The sequence below is a fragment of the Oncorhynchus keta genome, chromosome 34, assembly GCF_023373465.1.
Source record: "Oncorhynchus keta strain PuntledgeMale-10-30-2019 chromosome 34, Oket_V2, whole genome shotgun sequence".
NCBI lineage: Eukaryota > Metazoa > Chordata > Actinopteri > Salmoniformes > Salmonidae > Oncorhynchus > Oncorhynchus keta.
This window is the reverse complement of record NC_068454.1, coordinates 38,148,173-38,162,980: the sequence shown is the minus strand read 5'-3', so window position 1 is coordinate 38,162,980 and position 14,808 is coordinate 38,148,173. Positions and strand designations below refer to the sequence as shown.

The window sequence follows — 14,808 nt, the reverse complement described above, 5'->3', positions numbered from 1 at the left end:
GAAAGTTCAGCAAGGTTCATCCACCAAACATTCATGTAAACAGAACACTTACAGTATGTAACTTCTCTCCCTGTCTCACCAGCCTGAATATTAATACAATATGAATAATAATTCAAAATGAGTCAAGCAGACGAAAGGCTCTGCGAGCAATGCGGTGATATGATCAGAGTGCTGTTTACGCTCCTCAGTGTGGTAAACAGGCTGGTGCCGAGGATCAGTCAGAGGCTGACTTTATGGGTTATGAAAGCTGAGCTACTTATGTTAACAGGCTTTTTGAAGATTATAGTCCTGGTAAACATACATGTCAGAAGTGAGACAGTGATAAAGAGGAGTCACAACACAGAGACCAATTACCACTGCTTCTAGAAAGACACTTAACATGGTATTTTGATGAGTAGGGAAGGAAAAGGAAAGGAAAAGAGGAAGGCTCAGTACCTTCGAGGTTATTGTTCTGTACCTCGACTCTACAGATTTAACATCTTAATTTGAGCCAGTTTGCAACAGCAGGAAAATAATCCTGCAACAACAGAAAATGTTAATTATTAATGGACATTTTTTTGTAGGGGTTGATACATTTTTTGTTGGGGCAAACCAAGTCTGGTATTTTAAAGTGAAAACTTTAGAAGCCTTTTTAAACCTTGAATATACTACAAGTTTGCATTTCCTGCAGTGCAGGAAAATTCTCAGCAACAAAATAATGAAGATCCTACATCTGTATAGTCTAGTCATTGTGCCTTGATTTGGTTGTCACCCTGAGCTGTGCTGCAGCTGTGAGTGGTCAATGGGAACACGGCATTAGGACATGGACTTACCCAGTTGTACTGTTCTAAAACCCGCGTTTACTGATCCATCCCACTTTCCTACCGTCCAACTTGCTCATTACCAGCAACTCTGACACCACTTACCACATGTCCTCCCACTAACTGTGCAACCACGATGCCATACTCCCCCAGTCCAGCCCCTACCCTCACCAACACCACCATATCAACATACATCTGCAAGACAAATGATCCACCCTCTCCGTGTTCCTCAGACAAATACTCTCCCTCTCTCACTGTCTCTCAACCTTTTGATTTATCTGTCTGTCTCCACCCATCATAGAGGCTGAAATTACAGGTGCGTCGCAGAGGTAGCTGAAATTTGGAGTGGATAGGAAGACTCAATTTAACGGAAGGAAGGAGGACTCCTGTCTGCCACTACCTACCATAATCCTCTTAATGTCAGTGAGAGTAGTTAACAGGATGTACTTCCAAACTACTCATCATCACAATTTCTACAGAATAATCTTTTCAAACGTACCTGTAGTATATGAAGGTATAAGATTATATTGCAACTTTTCTTTTAGTATCGTACAAGTGGCTTGGGTTATTTGGAACATTTTGTCATGCTAGAACTTTTAAAGGCCCAGTGCAGTCAAAAATTAGATTTTCCTGTGTTTTATGTATATTTCCACACTATGAGGTTTGATTAATACTGTATAATAATACTAATGCCCTTTTAGTGTAAAAAGCTGTTTGAAAAGACAGCCTGAAATGTCAGCCTATTTTGGTGGGATGGAGTTTTGGCCTGCTTGGGGACATCATCAGGCGGTAAATTCAACAATAGACCAAACCTCTTCCATTAACAGCTAGTTTTCAGTTTTCTTCTCCCAACTCAGACCTTGTCCCAGATAGTCCTAGCAAAATTCTTGCTTGAGAAATTGCTCTTTGCTAAGAAGCTATTTTTGTTTATATTTTACGATTTTGATTTGAAAACAGTCACAGTAAGGTACATAATTGTTACCCAGAAATGATTTGATATTGAGATATCCCGTTTTTTGAAGTTGTTGTCCTTTAGTTGTTGATCTTTAGAAGTAGTTATAAGAATGTTTATTATCCATCACAGTACATTTTAGTTGCTTGGTTCACTCGTAGGATGTTTTCTCAATGACTGTCCGACTTCCCCTGTGCAACATACCAACATGTACTCACTGCTCAATCTGGAGGGCTGTAATGATACATTATACAGAGGTCTGACAAATGATTGACTTCCAAAAAAACTGTGGGATTTTCCCAGCACATGAAGATTTGTTCAGAAGTCAAGCCCCAAATCTGCCGTCAGTGGAAATGATTGATTTCAGTGTGAAAAATTGAAAATTGGTTGTAAGTAATAACATCCTCTGCCTGCATTAGTTAAAAACAGATGCAGGAAATGCCCTTTGGACCATTATCTGGAAAACCTTGTGATTTTTCTAGTGTGCCTTATAATTCAAAGCACATGGTTTACCAAATTAAGACATTGGTAATAAATCACAGTAGTCCTGAAAAGCTCTCAAACTCCTATTGAAGTTTGACTAGAGTTAGCTATCTATTCAGGGACTTTCTGTTAGCAATAAACAATGTGTGTGTGTGTGTGTGTGTGTGTGTGTGTGTGTGTGTGTGTGTGTGTGTGTGTGTGTGTGTGTGTGTGTGTGTGTGTGTGTGTGTGTGTGTGTGTGTGTGTGTGTGTGTGTGTGAGGGAAAAGGGGTATGGGCTGCACATGTCTTATTTAGGCATCAAAGGACTCAACTGATGATTTTTCATTATAATCCATGCCTTTTGGTGATTTGGCTTCCTCCATCTGAATAAACAAAGCCCAAGTGGATAACTGGGGTCTATGATAATTCAGGTGATCACAGCACATGATTCAGGAAGTAAATCAATATATCTCTTTCATTTATTTGGCTAAAATCCCATTTACCAGTTCTTCGATGTTGTTTCTGAGGAGCGTTCTGATTTTCAAGGGATTTAAAACGGGTATTTAGAGATGTTTTACAAATCATCTGTGGTCCTTCTGTAGCTCAGTTGGTAGAGCATGGCGCTTGTAACGCCAGGGTAGTGGGTTCGATTCCCGGGACCACCCATACGTAGAATGTATGCACACATGACTGTAAGTCGCTTTGGATAAAAGCGTCTGCTAAATGGCATATATTATTATATTATTATTATTATTATATTATCTGGACCTCTTTGAAAATGAAAAAAAGTACCTATTTTAAAAATTATTCTCATCCTTTTTATCTGGAGATGCAAGCATGTACAAAATGTAAGTATGTTGCAAACACTGCTGGAATTTTCTTCTGCTTCTGTATTCTCAGATCGTTATTCCTCACCGCAGACGCTGCCCACTATTATCATTTAGCAAGCCTTGTGTGAGCCACTCTCTGACCTCTTCCCAGACCTACCTGGGTCCAAAATGCTCTCGTGCCAGAAGCCCGTTTGGCAGCCTCAGTGTCTGTAAGATATCTGCGGCAACAACATTCCTCTGGGGCTGGCCTGGATCAAATGGCAGTGATTTCCCAAACAGGCGGAGATGGGAAGCCTGACCCTTTCTCTGATCTGCTACACGCTTTAATCGCTGCGGGTCATGCCTTGATAAATGGGGATGTTGGAACTGAGAGTTGTGTTTCTGACTCCTAGACTGCACAGACACACAGGGATCCAGCTGTATATCAGAGCAGCCAAGTTACAATCATTCACTCTGGATGGAGGGTCTCATGTGAATATAGAAAACATCTCACCTCAGACCCCAAACAACATAAATCTCCTCCATTCAGTCGGGTAGTGCTGTGATGAAACGTTGCTTTGCCATGAACATCTGATGTCCTTAGTCTGTTTGTTTTAAAGGAAAGAGCCACTGAACAGAACTTGTTAAATAACAAGATTGCACGTCAGCTAACTTGCTATCTCTAGCATAACTACTCTTAGTTTTTTTAAATGTAATTTTCATAACATATTTTGTTCCAGTGAAAAACAGTTTGTGCTGCTATATAGTTACATTATTCTGCAGTGTGATTACATTATGAAACTTTGTTCAAGGACGCCATTATTCTTGATTGAGTGCTTTGATGCGGTTTCAGGGGAATTAGAAATTTGCTTATCAAACCCATTTCAGACATCATTAAAATAACATATTTTTTGTAAAAACCTAAGGTGCATAATACACAAAACCGCAATCCCCACACCAATAGTGCCATGCTCCAACCAGCTGAGCTAATGGTTGTTTAGATACAGTTCAGAATGGTTTTTGCACAGGAGGTTGACTAGTACGCCTACTACACATTCAGAATCAAACCATGAAGGGAACTTTGTCCTAAGGGCATTCTGTCAATTCCCAGCTGCCAATTGGTAATCTAAATGTATTAGACACCTCACGTTAGAATTATATGACAAACAGTATAAGTCAAAAGTAGCATAGGGTTCTCTTTCAGTTATTAATTTCGAGATCTCAGAGGTTAGGGTTCGCTAGGACGGCCTACTCTCTTGGAAATACCTTTCAAGAGCGTCTGTTGGAGACAGACAGGTAGAGTGGCGAATGAGGTGAGACCCTCACTTCTATAAAATGAGCCACTCTCCCTCCCTCTGGTTATTCTCGCTTCTCTTCCTCATATCAACTGAATACCTGTTTGGCTGCTTATCTGCTCACAAGTAAACCGTGAAGGATATCGCTGCTGAGCGTAGGTCTTCAGATCCTGTTGAGAGGTTGAGTTTTGCAGCGTGGGCTAACGGGAAGGTTTTTGTTTTCGAGTAGAAATTCCTTTTCTACTTTTCAGTCTCCATTGGTAGTTGGCGTCATTGCTAGCTATTGGAACTGGGTTAGCCCACGCTGCAAGGCTTAGGTTAACTTGGCTAGTATCTAGTGTTAATGGCGTACCAAGCTAGCTAGTTAGGAGCCTTGCAGCTAACAGCTAGCAATATTGAGCAACGAATAATGCTATAGCCGCGAGGCTAGTGGGGCATTAGCTAGCTAGCAGCTACCTCGTGGTGAAGGTGTGCGGTGGCTAGCTCAGTGCTGGCTGAAAGAAACCGCGTGACCGAGCTTTCAGCCGTGAAAGCTGAGAGAATCGTTCTAGTTAACACAACCTTGACCTTTTTCCACATTTTGTTGTTACAGCCTGAATTTCTAATTGATTGAATTTAGTTTTTTTGTCGCTGGCCATATGACATAATACCCCATAATATCAAAATGGAATTATGTTTTTAGACATTTTTACAATAAAAAATGAAAAGCTGAGTCAATAAGTATCCAAACCCGTTTGTTATGCGTCCTAAATAAGTTCAGCAGTAAAAATGTGCTTAACAAGATGCATAATAAGTTGCATGGACTCACTCTGTGCAGAGTAGTGTTTAACATGATTTTTTCATGACTACCTCATCTCTGTTTTCCAATGCCTCTCAAAGAAGATCGAGCACCTATTGGTAGATGGGTAAAAATAAAAAATCTTAGCAGACACTGAATATCCCTTTGAGCATGGGGAAGTTATCAATTACACTTTGGATTGTGTATCAACACACCCAGTCACTACAAAATACAGGGTTCTTCCCAATTCAGTTGTCGGAGAAGAAGGAAACTGCTCAGGGATTTCACCATGAGGCCATTGGTGACTAAAACAGTTATGGAGTTTAATGGCTGTGATAGGAGAGAACTGAGGATAGATCAACAACATTGTATTTACTCCACAATACTAACCTATTTGACAGACTGAAAAGAAGGAAGCCTGTACAGAATAGACTTACAGTTGTAATCGCTGCCAAAGGTGATTCTAACAAGTATTCAGGGGTGTGAATACTTATGTAAATTAGAATTTCTGTAGTTATTTTTCAATAAATTTGCAAAAATGTCTAAAAACATGTTTTCATTTTGTCGCTATGGGATATTGTGTGAAGATTGGTGAGAGAAAAAAAATGTTTTATCAATTTTGAATTCAGGCTGTAACACAACAGAACCTGCATAAAGTCAAGGAGTATGAATAATTTCTGAAGGCACTGTAGGTTAAACTAGACGAGAGAACAGAGCTAGCAGTGCTATCGTGTTGCTGGTAGGGTATGCTAGTGAGGTTGGCTTGCTTAGAGGCAAGGCTCATAACTAGCTAGCTTGGTACGCCATTTATATAAGATACTATTTGCTAGCCATAAGCCGCAGGACTTCAAACTTGCTAGCCTACGTCGTCTACACGTTGTTCTTGCAACAGGCATTGCTTGGTCCCCCTAACAAGCCTTTCCCTCGCAATGGTGACTGCTATCCTGCCCCGGGACAATCCTAGCACTTGAACCCCCACGGTCTTGTGCTTGCGGCTCCATGATTGCTGAGAAAGATTCCCACCCTCTATGCATCAATTGTTTGGCTAAGGAACATGCCCAGAAGGCTCTCGAGTCCTGTGATCACTGCTATTCCTCCTAGGTCGGCCAACCTAGGGCGCAGCCCTGGCAGCTAAGGATGGTGTACTTAAGTAAAAAAGTAATTTAAAGTACTACTTAAGTAGTTTTTTGTGGTATCTGTATTTTACTTTACTATATATGCCCTTCGGACATATTTCTTCCACTATACATATTTTACCAATTGGCCTGGTTTACTACACAGAGCTCTGCTGATCCGTCCGCTGATGTGACTGCACGAGGGGGCCACAACAGACTTTCCTCCGTCGCATCATCTCTCTAAGGCCTTTCTGTTAGCCTGCTAGCCCCGTGCCGCTAGCTGCCTGAAGCCACGCACTGGACTTGTATGATCACCCGGCTACCCATGCCTTTCCCTAACGTCACCATGCAGTGTCGATTGCTGTTCTGGTTTGTAACTATTGTTTTATTTCACCATAGAGCCTCTAGCACTGCTCAACATGCCTCGGCTAACAATTTAGTTCCACCTCACACACACGCAGTGACATCACCTGGTTTAAATGCTATTTCTAGAGACAATATCTCTTTCCGGACCTCTGGCAGTCTCTATGGGGGTGCCACAGGGTTCAATTCTCGGGCCGACTCTCTTCTCTGTATACATCAATGATGTCGCTCTTGCTGCTGGTGATTCGCTGATCCACCTCTACGCAGACGACACCATTCTGTATACTTCTGGCCCTTCTTTGGACGCTGTGTTAACTAACGTCCAGACGAGCTTCAATGCGATACAACTCTCCTTCTGTGGCCTCCAACTGCTCTTAAACGCAAATAAAAAATAAATGCATGCTATTCAACCGAACATTGCCCGCACCTGCCCGCCCATCCAGCATCACTACTCTGGACGGCTCTGACTTAGAATACGTGGATAACTACAAATACCTAGGTGTCTGGCTAGACTGTAAACTCTCCTTCCAGACTAACATTAAGCATCTCCAATCAAAAATTAAATCTAGAATCGGCTTCCTATTTCGCAACAAAGCTTCCTTCACTCATGCTGCCAAACATACCCTCGTAAAACTGACCATCCTACCGAGCCTTGACTTCGGTGATGTCATCTATAAAATAGCCTCCAACACTCTACTCAGCAAACTGGATGTAGTCTATCACAGTGCCACCCGTTTTGCCATCAAAGCCCCATACACTACTCACCGCTGCGACCTATACGGTCTCGTTGGCTGGCCCTCGCTTCATACTCGTCGCCAAACCCACTGGCTACAGGTTATCTACAAGTATCTGCTAGGTAAAGCCCCGCCCTATCTCAGCTCGCTGGTCACCATAGCAGCACACACTCGTAGCACGCGCTCCAGCAAGTATATCTCACTGGTCACCCCCAAAGCCAATTCCTCCTTTGGTCGCCTTTTCTTCCAGTTCTCTGCTGCCACTGACTGGAACGAACTGCAAAAATCACTGAAGCTGGAGATTCCCATCTCCATCACTAGCTTTAAGAACCAGCTGTCAGAGCAGCTCACAGATAGCCCATCTGCACCTGTTCATAGCCCATCTGTTTACAGCCCATCTATCTACCTCATCCCCATACTGTATTTATTTATTTTGCTCCTTTTGCACCACAGTATCTCTACTTGCACATCCATCTTTAGCACATCTACCATTCCAGTGTTTAATTGCCATATCGTGATTACTTCGCCACCATGGCCTATTTATTACCTTAACTCCCTTGTTTGACCTAATTTGCACTCACTGTATATAGACTTTGTTTTCTTTTTTCTACTCTATTATTTATTGTATGTTTTGTTCATTCCATGTGTAACTCTGTGTTGTTGTATGTGTCGAACTGCTATGCTTTATCTTGGCCAGGTCGCAGTTGCAAATGAGAACTTGTTCTAAACTAGCATACCTGGTTAAATAAAGGTGAAATAAAAAAATATGATTTTTTTAGACAACTTTTACGTTTACTTCACTGCATTCCTAAAGAAATAAAGTACTTTTTACTCCATACATTTTCCTTGACACCCAAAAGTACTCGTTACATTTTGAATTCTTAGCAGGAAAGGAAAATAGTCAATTTTGCACACTTATCAATTGAACATTTGGGCGGCAGGTACCCTAGTGGTTAGAGCGTTGGACTTGTAACCGGAAGGTTGCAAGTTCAAATCCCTAAGCTGACAAGGTACAAATCTGCTGTTGTCATGCCCTGGCCTTAAGTATTCTTTGTTTTCTTTATTATTTTGGTAAGGTCAGGGTGTGACATGGGGGATTTATTTGTTTTGCCTGGTCTAGGGGTTTGTGTCTAGGGGTTTTTGTATGTTTATGGGGCTGTTTCTTTTCTAGGTAGTTTGTAAGTCTATGGTTGCCTAGATTGGTTCTCAATTAGAGACAGCTGTCTATCGTTGTCTCTGATTGGGAACCATATTTAGGCAGCCATATTCTGTGGGTACTTTGTGGGTGGTTGTCTTCTGTCTTCGTGTCATTGCACCAGATAGGACTGTTTCGGTTTTCACATTTGTTATTTTGTAGTGTTCTCATGTATGGTCTTTATTAAACAAGTTGAACTCTAACCACGCTGCATTTTGTTCCTCCTCTCCTTCAATGGAAGAAAACCGTTACAGTCGTTCTGCACCTGAACAGGCAGTTAACCCACGGTTCCTAGGCTGTCATTGAAAATAAGAATTTGTTCATTAAAGAAAAAAACATCGCTGGTCATCTCTACTGCCTCTGATCTGGTGGACTCACTACCCACAAAAAATGTAAAATAATAATAATCGTGGAGTCTGGTTTGCTTAATATAAGGAATTTGAAATGATTTATACTTTTCCTTTTGATACTTAAGTATATTTTAGCAATTACATTTACTTTTGATACCTACAGTATATTTAAAGCCAAATACTTTTACTCAAGTAGTATTTTACTGGGTGACTTTCACTTGTACTTGATATATTTTCTATTAAGGTATATTTTCTTTTACTCAAGTATGACAATTGGGTACTTTTTCCACCACGGATACTGAGGGGCGTTTTTTTTCCTCTGCTTGGCAAAGACGACTTGGCTCTGTTATGAAGAACACTCTCCATTGAGCTAGAGAACAGTCAGTTTAGTAATTCCTTACTTTACTCTCTGGATGAAAAGGGTACTTCCGAGTCCACAAAAATTCTGCTTTCTGCTTTTTTTATTTCACTGCGATTGGTTCATGCAACCGGGCCACTGCTTGCTCTGCCTCCCCATCTTAGGGGAGTGAGTAGCTGGTTAACAACTCTTGACCACCCATGGAGCAGGGCCAAGACAAACCAGTTATGTAGCTGTCCTACTGCCAAGTATAAGGAATACTGCGCTGCAGGTGTTTCCTTCTTCCTATATTACCTGACATCTTCCTTCATGGCGCTGGCTGCTCTGTTCTGAGAGAGCTCGCTTCCCGCATCTATCCAGACTAGAGTTACAAAGGTTCAGAAACTTTCCTGGAAATTTCCAGAAATTTTCCATGGGATGTTAAGCCCTGGAATTTGAGGAATTTTGCTTAAATTCATCAAAAAAGTTAGCTTATAAGAAGTGAAGCCTTTTTGTGGGATACACATACGGCAATTCTAGGTCTTGTGGCATATTTTGGTTAAAATCCAATTCAATGGATTTTCAACCCTCTGCAAGCACAGTGCATTCTTCCATCACATGTGCAGTGCACTTTTCCATCACATGTACAGCTGATTCTGCACTATTGAGCCCACACTACTACACTGTCTGAGCCAAGGTCTACATGTTTTCTGGTAAGTTTTGATTACAGTACTGGGTGGGGTGACATACATGATTTTTTGTTTACTGGTAAATAGCAGCCTACAGCAAAGTGTGTTTAAATAATTTTAACTTGTTAACAATTTCTGCTAGTTAGTTTTTGCTACCATGTGAGTTTTAGCTTGCTTGAGCCTGCTAACTGAGTGTTAATTCACCTGTTTCCATACATGTTTAATTTGAAAACATTTATCTTACAAAGGAGTTGTTAATCTAACTGCTTAACTATTTATCTGTACGTGGAATTTAATTGTTGTTCTAGTCTTTACAGGAAAATGCCACGGGCGCTATCTGATGTGTGGAGACATTTCACGGCAGCTAATGTAGAAGGAAAAGCTGTGTACATTTGCAAATACTGTGCCAAATCATATGTGAAGAATGCAACAAAGATGCAGAATCGTCCGGGTTAGGGAGGGTTTGGCCGCCAGGGATATCCTTGTCTTGGCTGGCTTCCGGGTTGGATTGGCATTGTGTCAAGAAGCAGTGCAGCTTGGTTGGGTGTGTTTCAGCGGACGCATGTGTCACGGCTTCGATTGAAGTCGGCTCCTCTCCTTGTTCGGGCGGTGTTCGGCGATCGACGTCACTGGCTTTCTAGCCATCGCCGCTCCATTTTTCATATGTCTATTTGTTTTGTCTGGTTTCAGTATCTAATCAGTATCTAATCACACTGCGTGTATTTAGTCCTCTGTTCTCCTCCATGTCTTTGTGTGTAATTGTTTATTGTTATGTGGGTATGTTCACGTGCTAGGCTTTTGTTCATGTTCCGTGTTTTGGGCACTTTGATGTCATTTTGTGCTTATTTATTGACCGGAATAAAAGTGCGCCTGTTAACTCTACTCTGCTCTCCTGCACCTGACTTCTCCTCCCGTACACACCCGTAACAGAATGGCTCTCGACCTTCGCCTCTCCCGATTCCGTACGGTAGTTGCAGCGATGAGACAAGATTGTAACTACTACAAATTGGATACGAAATTGGGGAGAAAAAAGGGGTGGGAAAAAATTATAATAATCAAATTAAAACAAAAAAATATATAAGAAATAGACGTTGCGCGTGCACGCACACGCAGGTGGGCGCGGGATGTTCCCCAATGCTGGAAGCTGGAAGGGGGCCCCGAGTGAAAAGGTTTGGGAACCCCTGCCCTAGTGAACTCAGATGCTTTAGTCTTCGTGGGCATAGCCAATGAGAGAGAACGAAAAAAAGAAAGAGACAGGCACGCAACTCTTGGAAAAGAGTGCCAGCCCATTTTGTACACTCTCTGTTTTACAGTTGGTGCGTTTTTGTCATGGAGAAGTTGTGACAAGGCAGATTGTTCCTCCCTACACTCCGTTTTCCATGGTCCTATGCGCTTTGCAGGACTTTTCCCCCCATTGTTGCAGCTTGGAGCCTATGGCTTTTCACGTATTGCCTTCCCTAGAAGGGCGCCCTAGTCGTCATCCAGTACGTGCAGTTCGCATTAACTTGGATTGTAGGAGTGCTCGGGCAAGGGTGTCATGCTCTTCGCTCATTGGGCAACGCTGTTCCCTTTTCAATGATATCCTGCCAGATCATGGGGACCATAATATTTATTTACAAAGCGAGGGTGAAAGCCTTCGAAGGGGCCTGGAAAGGCTCGCTAGTAAAGAGAGCATCCTCTGGTTTTTGGGGCATTTCTCATTCAACTGAGATTGTACGCATCTTATATTGGGCTTCCCCTTACTTTGTTATGAGGTTTTTCCCCATTGGGTTGTCTCTGCACCTTTTCGGCACCACCGGGAGATGCTGATGTTGTGACTATCCTGGCATCGGCGAGCATGTTTTGTGATACGGGAATTGGCCTTATACCCACATGTGAGATATCAAAACTAATAATTGAAAGAGAACTTAAGGTTACTTGCTTAACCCCAGTTCTCTGATATTATGAGTGAGATATCTCACCACATTCCCCTGCTTGCATGAGCGTGAGGAAGAGAAACATGCTTGAGAGGAACCAGAGGGCGGGAAAGTGGCTCCTTTAATGGAAGTGAGGGTCTCCCCTCATCCTCCACTCTACCTGTCTGTCTCCAACAGACGCTTTTGATAGGTACTTCCAAGAGAGTAGGCGGTCCTAGCGAACCTCCATGTGAGATATCTCGTTCATAATATCAGAGAACCGGGGTTACGCAAGGAACCTTACGTTTTGTTTTTAATGAGGAAGGTTGATTCTCTCCACCCTGTTTATATATCTATAAACAACAGCATTTGAGATAAGTTGTGCCCAGACTCTTTGGGACAAGAGATCTTTCTGACTGCTCCCTGATAAACAAAATATCTACATTAGAAGTGCAGACATAGAAATGACAGCATCTCCATGGGCATTTTCAAGGTTGTGTGAATTTAGTAAATCTACGCTGGTTTGAATAACATCAAGAAAGCAGAAGGAGCGGAGGAAAAAACTCTTGAGCTTTGATGTATAGGATTGAGATGTGATGAGGTCTGTTCAAAGTGAGTACAAAGTAGTGTTAAGCTGCAAAAAGTAAATGCAGCTTTAGTCAAGGTTGGGAAGCTGAAGTAACAGGAGATGATGAAGGAATGTCCTGTCTCACCCAAAACGAAGGGTAGAAGATGAAACGCTGTCTGGCATTAAAAATAGATGCTTCGTTGTAAAGGTGTCTGACTTTTAAAACACGTTTTTTTTTTTCCAACTCTGAAATCTTGAAACTTGGTCATAGAGTTGTAGAAAATATTTAAATTGTCTCATGCTTGATTGATCAGGTGATTGTGTAAGCTGGGTCATTATCTATTGCAAAAGCCTACCATGTTATATCACCATTATGAATAATAAATAGTAACAATCATGCGGCTTTGAACATGAAAAGAAAACAACATGAAATTGGCAAGGCTACAGTCTTCTGCTTCAAGAAGTGGATCTGAATTTGAGTCATTGATCTGCTCATGCCATATTGGCATAGTTAGCTCTGAGAGCTTGGTTTTCCTCGAGTCCCATAGAGGGGAATAAACCCCATTGACATGACTGTGGGAATATTTGCTTTTCACCTAGTCTTTTACAGCTTTTATGGTTTTTATGCCTTTATCATTTGTTTGTTACCTCATTGTGTTTTGTTCCAGTGCAATCTGAATGCATCTAAGTGTGTAGTGGTTATCCATTGGGGCTGTTACCACACTGTGTATCAGTGCTGGAGTGTTGTTACTGTGCTGTTTCTCAGTGATTTGTCTCTGTTGCAGGTCCAGTGCTCAAGCTGCAGCAGCGAACCCCTCGCCGGCGGGGCCAGCAGCCCAAACTGCTGAACAGCCCTGAAGACAGTCTCTATTACAACCAGCTAAATGTGAGTTCAAAGTGGCGATAAAGTCCTTTGTCTGACTTTGGTTCCAGATGATAATACAATTAAATCTACCTGTGCCAGACCCTCGAGCCCCACCCCCACGCTTCTCTGCCTCTTGTCTTGAACATGTGCTTATGTTCTTTATCTGTTGCTTTCATGTCAGGATGTCTGCCTTCACGGTGAATAATTGATGTGGTTTATCAAAGCTGAGCAAGATGCATGCTTCATCAGGCTCACTTGAGCCCTTTGATCCCAAAAAATTATGCTTCTGATATTATCAGCATCTGCTCGCATTCAACACAAAATCACTTTGAATTAAAAATGAATGACTCTCTGCTCATCTTTTTGACTGTGCTCTTGGCCCTTTCCACAGAGAACTCTGGATTACCAGGGGAGCAAGAGGAAGCCGAGAAAACTTGGGTAAATAACTGCTTTCCTACTTACAGCAACTCTAAACAGAGCAGGCCCTTTGTGGAATAGAAGAATCCAGAAATTGATTTTGTTTTCCTATCATGTAAATGAGCGCTGCTGAAAATAGCAGAGCTTTTTACAAGCTCATTTGTGTCAGTAGAGAGGGCTACATATTAAGGCTTTGTCAGCATGCTAATTTTAATTGTTGATGGTCTGACTTGTATTTGTAAATGAAAGCCTGGTTTATAGTCTACCAGGTTAACTCCTCACTGCCTTATCTTTGTTAGATATCATTGCTCTTATTTAAGTGAAATGTTCTGCTTTTTCTGGTCAGAGGCATTTTAGAAGAGCAGTCTATTTTCCCTCATACCCTCCCTGTCTTGAACATCACAGCCAAATCAAAGTACTGGATGGAGAGGATGAGTACTACAAATTATTGTCAACGGTGGAATCAATCCCTGAGGAAGACTATTTGACCGGGCCCCCTCCCACCCTGTCAAGAGGGCCACTCGTCAGTCAGAGCTGAGTCTTACAACCCCTGTCAACCGGTACGAGTCAAAGAGCACTAGCCAGACACATACTGAAATAACATTTCCTCCATATGCACCATGTATAACAAGGGCCAGTGATGTACAAGAGACCAGAGTAAATGTCTATTCGTTTAAAAGAATTACTAATGATGCTCCCCTTGTATGTGTGTATTTGGATGAACACAAACGCCACAGTTAAGATTGTTGAATATAGTTCTGCTACCATGTTTTAATTTGCAGTTCCTTGTACATTGCCACCTCCCCCACACACCTCTCAATTTAGGCAGATAGGCTCCAGTAATGTAGGGATTAGTTATGGTGTCGTTCAATCATCTTCAGGCTTGTTTTTCTATCTGGTTCACACAAGAGACTCATCTTAGGAAAAATATTTGTCTTTCAAAATCCTGACAAATGGTACATGAAAATGACACTGCTGTTTTGTGGCAGAGAAATATATATATTGTAATCGTGTTTTTTTTCTATAATGTTTCATTGTCACTGAACGTTTCACAATAGACCATTAACAGCAAGCTCGGGCCAAATTAGAGCTCAGATGGAAATCTGGCATGGAACCAGACTCTGAGAACAAGACAGGTGCCCATCATCCTCAGTCAGTGCGGTGTTCATAAAGTTGTAAACA

At 41.8% G+C, this 14,808-nt stretch overlaps 1 protein-coding gene across 5 annotated transcripts in view; it reads left to right on the top strand.

Annotated features, from left to right (window-relative positions):
• The window catches only part of myo3b (myosin IIIB), a 107,580-nt gene that overhangs the window by 80,055 nt on the left and 12,717 nt on the right, over positions 1 to 14,808 (top strand). For all 5 annotated transcript variants that reach the window (XM_035750102.2, XM_035750101.2, XM_035750104.2 and 2 more), the window contains 3 exons: positions 13,130 to 13,230; positions 13,601 to 13,647; positions 14,032 to 14,186. In XM_035750102.2, coding sequence (XP_035605995.1) covers positions 13,130 to 13,230; positions 13,601 to 13,647; positions 14,032 to 14,164 — 281 coding nt within the window. In that variant the 3' untranslated portion in view covers positions 14,165 to 14,186. The remainder of the gene's footprint in view (positions 1 to 13,129; positions 13,231 to 13,600; positions 13,648 to 14,031; positions 14,187 to 14,808) is intronic.